Below are 12,492 nucleotides of genomic sequence, written 5' to 3'. Positions count from 1 at the left end.
CCCGGTTGTTCAACCCAGACACTGAGGTCCATCTCCAAGGGCCTTCTGGCAGTTCCTTCCCTGTGAGAAGTGAGGTTGCAGGGAACCAGGCACAGGGCCTTCTCAGTAGTGGCACCTGCCCTCAGATGTCAAGGAAATAAATAACTGTACAACTGAAAGCAGCACCGAAGATTTTAATGTTCTATGTTTTATCATATCACTTTATCATATACAGTGGTGCCTCGCAAGACGAAAAGAATCCGTTCTGCGAGTCTCTTCGTCTTGCGGATTTTTTTGTCTTGCGAAGCAAGCCCATTAGAGGTTTAGCGGCTTAGCGCTACAGTATTAGCGGCTTAGCCGGCTTAAAGATCAGCTGATAAGCGGCTTAGCCATCAGCTGATAAGTGGCTTAGCATCAGCTGTTAAGCGGTTTAAAGATCAGCTGATAAGCGGCTTAGCATCAGCTGTTAAGCGGCTTAAAGATCAGCTGATAAGCGGCTTAGCATCAGCTGTTAAGCGGCTTAAAGATCAGCTGATAAGAGGCTTAGCCATCAGCTGATAAGCGGTTTAGCGGCTTGGGAAAAAGGGGGGGGAAGGAAAAAAAACCCGCAGGAACTCGCAAAACATTTTCGTCTTGCGAAGCAAGCACACAGGAAATTCGTTTTGCGAAGCACCTCCAAAACGGAAAACCCTTTCGTCTAGCGGGTTTTCCGTCTTGCAAGGCATTCGTCTTGCGGGGCACCACTGTATCTATATACTGGAAGCCACTCAGAGTGGCTGGCGCAACCTAGTCAGATGGGCAGGGTACAAATGATAAAATTGTTGTTGTTGTTCAGTGATGGCGACGGTCACCAGGACACGAAAGACAACTGTGCAGAGATCCCCAACAGCTCCCAGCTCGATTCAGACAACGATGGGCTGGGAGACGAGTGTGACAATGACGACGACAACGACGGGATCCCCGATTATGTGCCCCCGGGCCCTGACAACTGCCGTCTCGTCCCTAATCCCAACCAGAAGGATTCTGATGGTGAGCGCAGGATAATTGAAAGTGGAATCCGTTCAGAATTCTTTACGTCAATGGCACCAGCTACAAAATGGCTGCTGCAGCGTGGGGGGGGGGTATGGCACGACACAAAATGGATGCCCTGCTATGTGGCGTAGCGCAAAATGGCTGCCGCACCTCGGAGAACAGAAAAAGAGACAGGACCACAAAATTGTGAGGGGATGTCCATTCAGTGCGTGAAAAGGCACCTCCATCCACCGCCGCTGGTCTCGCTCGCAGAAAGAAGCTCTTTACACCTCTCCTTTGTACAGAACAGAGACAACATCTGTTTACTGAGACCTTTTTGAGGCACCATAGGAGGAGGAGTGTGTCACACTGGCGGTCCCCAGACTGCCTCCTTCTCAAAGAGTAGTGCCTTGAAGGGAGCACACAGAATTGCAGATGAAATTGGACTTATTAGACCTGTGGATGTGGCTAGACTCCACTCCCATCAGCCCCGGCCAGCAGAGCCAATGGTCAGGGATGATGGGAGTTGTAGTGACGTCTAGAGAGACACAGGTTCACCACCCATCTCACATCCTACCTCACAGGGTTGTTGTGAGGATTGAAACAGAATATTGGGGAGGGGGAGAACCTTATACGATACCCCAAACTAAGATCATTGCTCACTTCCCCACTCAGATCATGAACACCACAACCAAGGCAGGCCAGAGGTTGCAGGTCTCCAGCTCCTTCAGCCATCGGGGTTAATGGGGACTGGAGTCCAGCAACATCTGGGGCGATCCAGGCTCCCCACTCCTGTCCTAGACCAGTCATGCCCCAACCAATCAGGAATCCCATATCCAATGCACTTAAAGGTAAAGGGACCCCTGACCATTAGGCCCAGTCGTGGCCGACTCTGGGGTTGCGGCGCTCATCTTGCTTTATTGGCTGAGGGAGCCGGTGTACAGCTTCCGGGTCATGTGGCCAACATGACTAAGCCGCTTCTGGCGAACCAGAGCAGCGCATGGAAATGCCGTTTACCTTCCCGCCGGAGCGGTACCTATTTATCTATTTGCACTTTGACGTGCTTTCGAACTGCTAGGTTGGCAGGAGCAGGGACCGAGCAACGGGAGCTCACCCCGTTGCGGAGATTCGAACCGCCGACCTTCTGATCAGCAAGTCCTAGGCTCTGTGGTTTAACCCACAGCGCCCCCCGCGTCCCTTATCCAATGCACTTACAGAGGTATAAAGCAGGGATGGGGAACCCCTGGCCCTCCAGATGTTGTTGGACACCAACTCCCATCAGCCCCAGCCAGCATGACCAGTGGTCAGGGATGATGGGGGGTGTAATCCATCTGGAGGACCACATTTCCCCCACGCCTGATAGGTATGAATATGGCGAAACATCTTCCAACGTGCTTTAGTGGCTGGGCCTTCACCATCTTTTGCTCTTCGCACAGGAAATGGCGTAGGGGACGTGTGCGAGGAGGACTTTGACAATGACACGGTGGCTGACCCGCTGGATGTCTGCCCGGAGAGCTCCGAGGTGACGCTGACCGATTTCCGCGCATACCAGACGGTCATCCTGGATCCCGAGGGCGATGCCCAGATCGATCCCAATTGGGTGGTTCTCAATCAGGTACGGCAAGGGAGCTGGGAAGATGCTGCAGGCTTCGGAGGCGAAATAAACCCAATTGGTTCCATGGGCAAAAGGGGGAAGGGTCAGTAAATCTTGGTGCATATTGGTGAGCCACTGGGTAGAGAAGACCTTAGTCTTTGCACAGTGCAGGATAAGCCCCCGTTGAAAAACTTCAAAGGCCTTTGGGGTTCATTGGGGACGAGTAGACAAGTGGTCATGTTGCCTATCAGGCTTGGTTCCTGGGGGTCAAGTGCCACAGGGGCATAGGAAGATGCCCTCTACCGAATCTGGTCTTTAAAGGGCTCTAACCACTGAGCTATGGCCCTTCTCTCGGTGCTTGGGTGCTAGATGCAAAACCCCAGGGGTCAGTCTGGCAGCTGCCTTGCCCTTTGCTTATACTCGACCGTCTCGTCACCACCCTTTCCTTCTCTCTTTTTTCTTCCCAACCTCCAGGGCATGGAGATTGTACAGACGATGAACAGTGACCCAGGCTTGGCTGTCGGTAAGAGGAATATACAGTATTTTTCGCTCCATAAGGCGCACCGGACCATAAGGCACACCTAGAGGGGGAAATCAAGGAAAAAAATATTATTTCCCCCTGGGAGAAGCGCGCAGCCTGTCCGCTTCTCCCAGAGCTTCTCGGGGCTGCCGGGGGAAGCCCGGATTCCCCTCCCCAGCCCCAAAGAGCAAAGAAGCCAAGACAGTGAGTGGGATCCATCTTCCTCTTTAGCTGTGCGCAACCTCTCCAGCCGGGCTATGGCAATTCCCCCACCTCCCGCAAAAGCCCACAGGAGCCGCGCACCCTTTAAGGAGCGTGCGGCTCCTGTGTGCTTTTCTACGAGGAGGGAGACTGGCCTCGTCAGTCCCTTCTCCCTCCTGGGGAAAAACCCGCAAGAGCCGCGCGGAGCTTGTATGCGGCTCTTGGGGGCTTTTCCTGCCTGCCTCCCCCCTGCATTCACTCCATAAGACGCACACACATTTCCCCTTACTCTTTAGGAGGGAAAAAGTGTGTCTTATTGGAGCGAAAAATACGGTAAACATACCCGGCCGCCAATGATTCTTTGCTGCACTCAAACCATACAGTTAAAGCACTACGAAACTGCTTGAAACGGCCATGGCTTCCGCCCAGGAATTCTGGGGCCTGTGATTTGTTAAGGGTGCTGAGGGAGAGGAGACCCTGCTATTCCCCTCACAGAGCTACAATTCCCAGAGCGGTTTAACAACCAATCCCTCTGCCCAGAGAACTCTGGGAATTGTAGCTCTTTGAGGGAAATGGGGGGTCTCCTAACAGTTCTCAGCACTCTTCACAAACGATAGTTCCCAGAATCCCTTGGGGGAAGCCATGACTGTTCGAAGCGATATCATGGCGCTTGAAGCCTATGGTCTGAGTGTGGCCTAGCCACTGTTCTTCAGGGTTTCAAGCAAGCAGAGAAAAATATTTCCCATGGCCTGTGCCCACCAGTCCGTTCCTCTATCTCAGCGAGACGGCCGCTAACTCTTTTCTCCTCTCTCTAACCACGGGGCAGGGTACACAGCCTTCAACGGGGTGGACTTTGAAGGCACCTTCCACGTCAACACCATCACCGACGACGACTACGCCGGCTTCATCTTCGCCTACCAGGACAGCGCCAGTTTCTACGTGGTCATGTGGAAGCAGACAGAGCAGACCTACTGGCAGGCTACGCCCTTCCGCGCCACGGCTGAGCCGAGCTTGCAGCTCAAAGTGAGTGCCATACTCTTCAAGTGTTCCTATTTTCCAGGGACAGTCCCAGAATTACGAAAGCCACCACAGCTTCTCATTTGATCCTGAAATGCCCAGGATTATGCTACCTTCTGAGATTATAAGTGATCTTAATCATTACTTTATACAGTGGTACCTCGGGTTACATACGCTTCAGGTTACAGACTCCGCTAACCCAGAAATATTACCTCGGGTTAAGAACTTTGCTTCAGGATGAGAATAGAAATCACGCGGCGTCAGTGGGAGGCCCCATTAGCTAAAGTGGTGCTTCAGGTTAAGAACAGTTTCAGGTTAAGAACAGACCTCCAGAACAAATTAAGTTCTTAACCCGAGGTACCACTGTATAATTATACGATAATGATAACTAATGAGACATAATAATAATCAAGGTGGATGTTGCCTATTAACATTAAGCATTTATTTATATGCTAGTTTGTTTCTTTATATAACATCGGCTTATTTTTATTTATTCCTATTCCTTCTTGATTTATCATTGTCAACACATTGCTGTTCATTAAATTAAGTAACCTTTAATATTTGCTATTAGGTAATAAATTCTGATCACGCACTTCCGTCAAGAGCTGACCTCCTCAAGTTTAGGTTTTGAAGCAAAGGCTGATAGATTAAAAAAAATATTAATGTATGATTGATTATTCATTACTACATCCTAAGCACACCCTTCTTTCCAAAGCTCAGCTGCTCAAGCTGAGGTTTCAAAATGAATGCCGATCCATCTAAATTTAGTCAATGAATAACTCACATGTTTGATGAAGAAACCAGCCCTTCTGCCAGGGAGCCTGGGATGCTATACATGCGTCTGCTTGCAATAAAATTATGCTCATGACGACCCTGTGAGGGAGGTCACGTGGCGATGCATAGCCCACCCAGCAAGCAAGTGACTTGTAGAGGGGCAGGAAGAGGGCAGGGCTGCCCTGGGCAGGAAGAAAGGTGGATGTCAAGGAATCAACTATGAGCCGGACACATAGAATTGCAGAGTTGGAAGGGACCTGATGGATCACCTCATCCAATCTCCCAGCATTCAGCGAGGCCTCATCTGCATTATACAGTCTATAGCAGTATATCACTTTAATATAATAGTTTAATATACTTTAATATAATTTTGTTTGTTAAGGGTGCTGAGAGTTGTTAGGAGAGACCCCTCCCCCTCCCACAAAGAACCCTTTAATTTGGTTTTTCAGATTGAAATTTTACAGTCACATGTGCAACATACAACACAAAAACAAGATTCCAAGGAATCTCTTGGACTTCCCTCCTCCCCTTTCTGGGTCCTATTGTTAATCATTCCCGGCTGCATTTTTTTTTTATAATCCAAATCTTTTACCTCTCCATTGTGTCCAAAATGATATATCAATAGTATCTAACACCAAGTAAATGGGCAAAAATGTATAAATCTAAATCAAACAAATGCTGGAAATGTAAAGAGAAAGAAGGTTCTTTTTATCATATGTCAGGGATCAGCAAACTTTTTTAGCAGGGGGCCGGTTCACTGTCCCTCAGACCTTGTCGGGGGCGGACTATATTTTTTTGGGGGGGTGGGAAATGATCAAATTCTTATGCCCCACAAATAACCCAGATATGCATTTTAAATAAAAGAACACATTCTACTCATGTAAAAATCCGCAGGCCAGATTAAGAAGGCGATTGGGCCAGATCCGGCCCCCAGGCCTTAGTTTGCCTACCCGTGTCATATGTGGTGGTCTTGTAGTAAGGTTAAAACTTACTGGGAAATGATATATAATGAATTGAAAAGGATGTTCAAAATAACTTTGATCAAAAACCCCAGAAGCTTTTCTTTTGGGAATTATAGGGAAAGAACTACCTAAATTGTATAAAATTCACCATTAAAATACTGGTGATATTCCAAACCTACTAACGGTTTTAACTGTTTAAGATAAGTTATAAATTTTCCCCATTCCTTGTTAAAATTTTGATCTTCCTGATTTCTGATTTTTCAGTCATTTTTAGCCATTTCAGCATAATCCATCAACGTCATCTGGGGACTGCAGTGTTGAGACTTGCTGGAAGACCTCCGTTTCCCTTCCAGAGCTACGGAGTGGTTTAACAACCGATCCTCCTTTCCGGGGAGCTCTTGGGAACTGTAAGGGCAACAGGGAGGTCTCCCAGCCACTCTCAGCAGCCTTAACGAACTACAGCTCCCAGAATTCTCTGCAGGGAGGGCTGGCACGGCAGTTTAAAGTGGTATCATAGCGCTTCAAAGGTATGGTGCGAACGAGTCTTGCTGAAGCAGAAACCAGCTTGGCTTCTGCAAGGCCTAATATTTTCTCTCCTGGCTGAAATGATGCGTGCTGTTTCTCCTGCTCCCCACAACCCCTCTCCTTGCTGGCAGGCGGTGAAGTCTAGCACCGGTCCCGGAGAATACCTGCGGAACGCCTTGTGGCACACGGGCCACACCCCCGACCACGTCCGCCTGCTCTGGAAGGACCCCCGCAACGTGGGCTGGAAGGACAAGACCTCTTACCGCTTGCGGCTCCTCCATCGGCCCCAAGTGGGCTACATCAGGTGAGGTGTGGGGCTGCAGCGGTCGCTTCAGCGGTGAGGGGGCAGGTTGACAAGGGCAGTTTCATGACGGGAACAGCCAAGCACCCTTCTGACATTATGCTACCTTCTGAGATTAGAAGTCATCTTAATCATTATCTTATATAATTAGGTGATAATGAAAACTAAGGAGGCATAATACAGTGGTACCTCTGGATGCGAATGAGATCCGTTCCGGAGCCCCGTTCGCATCCTGAAGCGAACGCAACCCGCGTCTGCACGTGCTGCAATTCGCCGCTTCTGCACATGCGCGTGACGTCGTTTTGACCGTCTGCGCATGCGCGAGCGGCGAAACCCGGAAGTAATGCACTCCATTACTTCCGGGTCGCCACAGTGCGCAACCCAAAAATACTTATCCCGAAGCTACTTCAACCCGAGGTATGACTGTAATAGTTAAGGTGGACGTTGCCTCCTAACCTCAAGCATTTATTTATTTATTTATTTATTTATTTACTTACTTACTATTCCATCTTGACTTATCATTGTCAATACATTACTATTAATTAAATTAAGTAACCTTTAATATTTATTACTAACTAGCTAATAAATTCTGATCACACACTTCCGCCAAGAGCTGACCTCCTCAACTTTAGGTTTTCGAGCGAAGGCTAGGCTGATTGAACAACGTTTGTCATTAATGTACCATATTGGCCCGAATATAAGCCGCACCCAGATATAAGCCGCACTTTTAAAATTCACGGGGGGGAGGGAGAGAAAAAGTTAATACCTGAATATAAGCCACTCCTTTAAAATCCTACAGGCACTCACACCTGTTCCATTTTACCGTGTGCCTGTTTCAGCAGTGATATCATAAAAAAGCCAATTTTTGTAAGGCCACGAATTTAAACCGCACTTTAACTTTTCATGGTTGGAATTTGGAAAAAACGTGTGACTTATATTCAGGCCAGTAAGGTATTATTGATTATTACATCCTAAGCACACCCTTCCTTCAAAAGCTCACCTCCTCAAGTTGAGGTTTTGAAATGAATGCTGGCCCATCTAAATTTATTCAATGATTAACTCACATGTTTCATGTAGAACCCAGCCCTTCTGCCAGGGAGCCTGGGATGCCTCCCTTGCGATAAAATTATCCTCACAACGACCCTGTGAGGGAGGTCACGTGGCGATGCATAGCCCACCCAGTGAGCAAGGGACTTGTAGATGCCCCTCAGTCTGTGTCTGATGTGCTGTTCACTATCCTGCACTATTTTCAGGGGTGACTAATACGTTGTTTTTTACTAATATTTTATGGAAAGAATTTCAGTTACAGAAAATAAAGCGATGAAAGAAGGAAGAGAGACAGAAAAAAGTACAAAAAATACAGAAAGAAAGAAAGAAAGAAATAGTACACTAAATATAATCAGTTACTCTTCCATACATTATTAGATAGATAGATATATATATATATATATATATATATATAGCATATATGATTTTTAATAGTCTACTATGTTTAGCATGGGACGTGGGTGGCGCTGTGGGTTAAACCACAGAGCCTAGGTCTTGCTGATCAGAAGGTCGGCGGTTCGAATCCCTGCGACGGGGTGAGCTCCCGTTGCTTGGTCCCTGCTCCTGCCCACCTAGCAGTTCGAAAGCACGTCAAAAGTGCAAGTAGATAAATAGGTACCACTCCAGTGGGAAGGTAAACGGCATTTCCGTGCGCTGCTCTGGTTCGCCAGAAGTGGCTTAGTCATGCTGGCCACATGACCCGGAAGCTGTACGCCGGCTCCCTCGGCCAATAAAGCGAGATGAGCGCCGCAACCCCAGAGTCGGCCACGACTGGACCTAATGGTCAGGGGTCCCTTTACCTATGTACAGCATAAACTCATACCAAATGTCATTATATTTGTCCAAACAAAGTCTGCAACTATAAGCAATCCATTCATATATTGCAAGTGTTGTTTGATATGTTAAAAGTACATCTCAGCCTTCCTTTAGCTTGTGCAGTTTGGCTTGCTCGCTCGACCTCTCTAGAGTGGCAAAGGATAATTTGTAGATTGAGGGAGGGGACTATGAATCTGTTGGATTGAGTGTAAGAGGGAGATAGTAAAAAGGCTGGGGGGGGGGGTTGAATACTTCTCTTTCCCCGCCACCACCAGCCTCCCCTCTCCCAGCTGGCGTAGAGTCTGAGCTGTTCCTTGTTTAACAATGTGGCCGGTCTTCTGTGTGTGTGTGTGTGTGTGTGTGTGTGTGTGTGTGTATAAAGGGGGGGTGGCTCATTCCACTGGGAACGAGTTCACCCCCACCCCCTCCACTCCCTTCCCCAAGAACCATTCACTGGATGGGCCCCAAGGCCCATTGTCTGGTTCACCATGGCAACCCGAGTCTGGGTGGAATGCTTTTGGCCCTCAGCAGACCTTTTTAAAATGCAAAAAAAAAGGGAGAAAAGAAGTCTGGACAATGGGGAAAGGTGGCGGGGGGCAATCCTGCGGAGAATAGGGCAGAGCGGGAGGAGGAGGAATGAAGCCTGGGAACTTTCTTTTCCCCCCCTCCTTTGCGGAAAGAGCAGGAAAAGAGTGGGGGGGGGACATCTCCCCATCTCTCCACTGCAACTCCACCACCCGGCCTGTGCCCCCCCCTGCACCTTGAACCGGACTAGATCCCTACATTTCTGTAGACCCTCAAAACACGCCAACTTTTGACAAGAGGCAAAGAGGCCTTACGATGGCTTGCGCGGTTATGGTGGCTTGGAAGGAACATGTCTCCTAACGTCCTTCAGATGTTCTGGCCACTTCAGAGTAGCGTCTTTACTCAGAGTAAAGGGTCCAGCTTTAGTTATGTTTCTGAATGCCGGCCATTGAGATCCACAGAAGATGAAGGCGCTCTTGTCCTCAGGTGCTGCTGAATTCAGTCTGCCGATTTTGCTGTTTCCAAAACAACGTGTGAAACAAAACCCAGCCACCCTGTGAAATTCCTCTGAATTTTGCAATGCTGTTCCCCAGCCAAATACCAGGAACGAGAATGAATATACAGTGGTACCTCAGTTTTTGAAAATCGAAAAACGGAAGCCTCAATACGGAAAACTCAGAAAGGAAGCCACGTTTCCTGTTCGACTTCTGAGGCGTGTTTGAAAACCGAGGTGCTTACTTCCAGGTTTTTGGTGTTTCAGTTCCGAAACGTTTGACTACAGAGGCGTTTGAAAAACGAGGTATCACTGCACTGTGGTAAATAGGGACCTGCCTTGTTTCTGTGACAGCAAGTTGTTTTAAACTGCTTTTAATATTGTGTTTATGAAGGGTGGGTCACCCTGAAATGGGGACAACCTGAAGTGGCGGCCTCACCATTGTCTATACCGGGACATATTGCTTCTGTTATAAGCAGTTTTTACCCCTCTCTCCATTTGGAAAGGGCCCCAGAGCAGCCTGTGTGAGATCGATAAAAGTAAGGCATTCCCTGACCCTCAGGCTTGCCATGTGAAAGGTACAACACAAGAGGAGAAGGGGCTGAGGAGGGAAGAGGAAAACTCCAGGTGCCAGTCCTTATGATAGCTGAGCCCAAAGGTGGAGTGGGTCTTCCATCCAGTCTTTCTCAATATTCAGCAGCTGGGAGGGATAGGCTGTTGCAAGATAAGAGCTGAGGAAGGCTCAGGGTTGTCTAAGACAGGGCCAACTATCCCAGTCCACTCATGTCTGTGCCGGCCCTGGGCTTTGCGACCTTCCCTGCTTCAAAACCATCCTTGCAAGTCGGCTGCCATTCATCTACCTTCTTTTTTCTCCTGATCATCGTGACACCCCCCCCAACAAGGACTTTCCACGCATCTGACCCCCTCCTGTCTCCCCCTCACAGGGTGCTGCTATACGAGGGACCCCAGCTGGTGGCCGACTCGGGCGTCATCATCGACACGACGATGCGAGGGGGCCGCTTGGGGGTGTTTTGCTTCTCCCAGGAGAACATCATCTGGTCCAACCTGCAGTATCGCTGCAACGGTCAGCTGTGGGACAATTCGGGGTGGTTCAAAGCAGGGCTTCGCTCACCTGAGCTAGGCCTCATTCTCCTAGACCCGGGTGGGGGGTGGGATTTCCATGGAGGTCTTTCCCACCAGATCAGAGTGTGTGGGGGGGGGTAGTATCCCCTCTGCCCTCCCCAAATAGTTGAGCCTGTTCTGGGAAAATGACAGGATGTTTTTATCACCGAGGTTGAAATTCTATATACCAGGTGGAGACAAAGGCAGAATTTGATTCAGTTTGCATTTAAAGCCATGCTTGAAAAGTTGCGCTTTTCTGAATTTTGCAATGCAGTTATCCAACCGGTGCTTACCAAGAAATGCACATTAGGTAAAAGTATACATCGAAAATGAATATGTTGGTTCAAATAACATAGAAAAGGGGTTTGTATTAGGAGAAATGGCATGCATGATTGTGTGCATTGATCAAAATGTGTTCTTCATGAGAAATTGACACTAAAATGCAGAAGACTTTCATGAGGATTAAAAACCCCCCACAAAAAGATCTGAATTTAACAAGGAGAAGATGAAGAGCAACTGAATCAACAGATCCTTCCATCATCAGGGATTGGGGCCCTCCAGATGTTGATGAACTCCCAACGCCCATCAGCCCCATGATGATGGGAGTTGTAGTTCAGGAATATTTGGAGGACCACAGGGTTCTTCACCCCTTTCCTAGACCCGTGTCCCAACCTATCAGGGATCACATATTCAATACATTTACAGATGTGTAAAGGAGGGCTGAGGAGCACGTGCCCCTCTAGATGGACTCCCGTCTCCCATCTCCCCTCACTGTTGGCCATCCTGGCTGGAGGCTGATGGGAGCTGGAGTGCAACAACATCTGGGAAGCCACCGATGTTCTCCAGAGCTCTGCTTTCCATAGGTCCAATGCAAAACCTTGACTATGATGATTCCACTCTACCTAATACACTCTCTCTTTTTCTCCCCTCTCTCTGTAGATACCATCCCTGTGGACTTTGAGCCGTTCCGCCGGATCTTACTGGAAGGGGCTTGAACTAAGGTTGAACTAAGGGCTCAGCACCCGTCCTAGAAGTGGGCATCATTTCAGACCCCCATACACAACACACACACACACACACACACACACACACACACAATGGACTGGAAAACTAGCAGACCTCACCCCATAAGCTTCTGGAACCCCCCAGGAGTTTGCTGGCCGCAGTCTCTTCCGTGGGGTTCTCAAGATTCCTTGGCTACAGGGACCAGCAAAGGGTTCTGGGCCAGCAAGGGCCCAGCCAATCAGAGAGGGTGGCGACGAAGCAAACTCCCACTATGTCCCGTCTTTTGCTGTCTTCATTTTGGGAAACGATTTGTCCATAAAAGTCCTGGCTGTTTTTCTAACTTCTTGCTCCTCTTGTTGTTTGGTGAGGGCACTGGTGGGTGGGTGGGGTCCAAAATAGTAGAAGACTTAGTTTTCTCAGTGTTTCACCTTCAAAGGAATCGTCTTTCAGCGAGGGAATGAGGGAGCCAGATATTTAAACAGCTGCTTTATACCACTATGACATCCTTTTCTTTTCCCATAAAGAATTCTGGGTTGAGAAGTCTTTGTTAAAAGAAGCCTCACTTCCCCATTCGACCTCAGAGAGGACTAGAATCCCCAG

General features: G+C 48.5%; 1 protein-coding gene across 2 annotated transcripts in view; it reads left to right on the top strand.

Annotated features, from left to right (window-relative positions):
- Positions 1-12,232, top strand: part of THBS3 (thrombospondin 3) — a 56,997-nt gene extending 44,765 nt beyond the window's left edge. For both annotated transcript variants that reach the window (XM_080984564.1, XM_080984563.1), the window contains exons 17-23: positions 815-1,008; positions 2,427-2,605; positions 3,059-3,107; positions 4,132-4,328; positions 6,715-6,887; positions 10,710-10,849; positions 11,827-12,232. In XM_080984564.1, coding sequence (XP_080840690.1) covers positions 815-1,008; positions 2,427-2,605; positions 3,059-3,107; positions 4,132-4,328; positions 6,715-6,887; positions 10,710-10,849; positions 11,827-11,882 — 988 coding nt within the window. In that variant the 3' untranslated portion in view covers positions 11,883-12,232. The remainder of the gene's footprint in view (positions 1-814; positions 1,009-2,426; positions 2,606-3,058; positions 3,108-4,131; positions 4,329-6,714; positions 6,888-10,709; positions 10,850-11,826) is intronic.
- Positions 12,233-12,492: the final 260 nt, after the last annotated feature.

Source organism: Podarcis pityusensis (genome assembly GCF_964106645.2).
Source record: "Podarcis pityusensis genome assembly, chromosome: 16".
Lineage (NCBI taxonomy): Eukaryota > Metazoa > Chordata > Lepidosauria > Squamata > Lacertidae > Podarcis > Podarcis pityusensis.
Note: the sequence above shows the minus strand (reverse complement) of the source record. Positions and strands in the feature narration are given on the sequence as shown.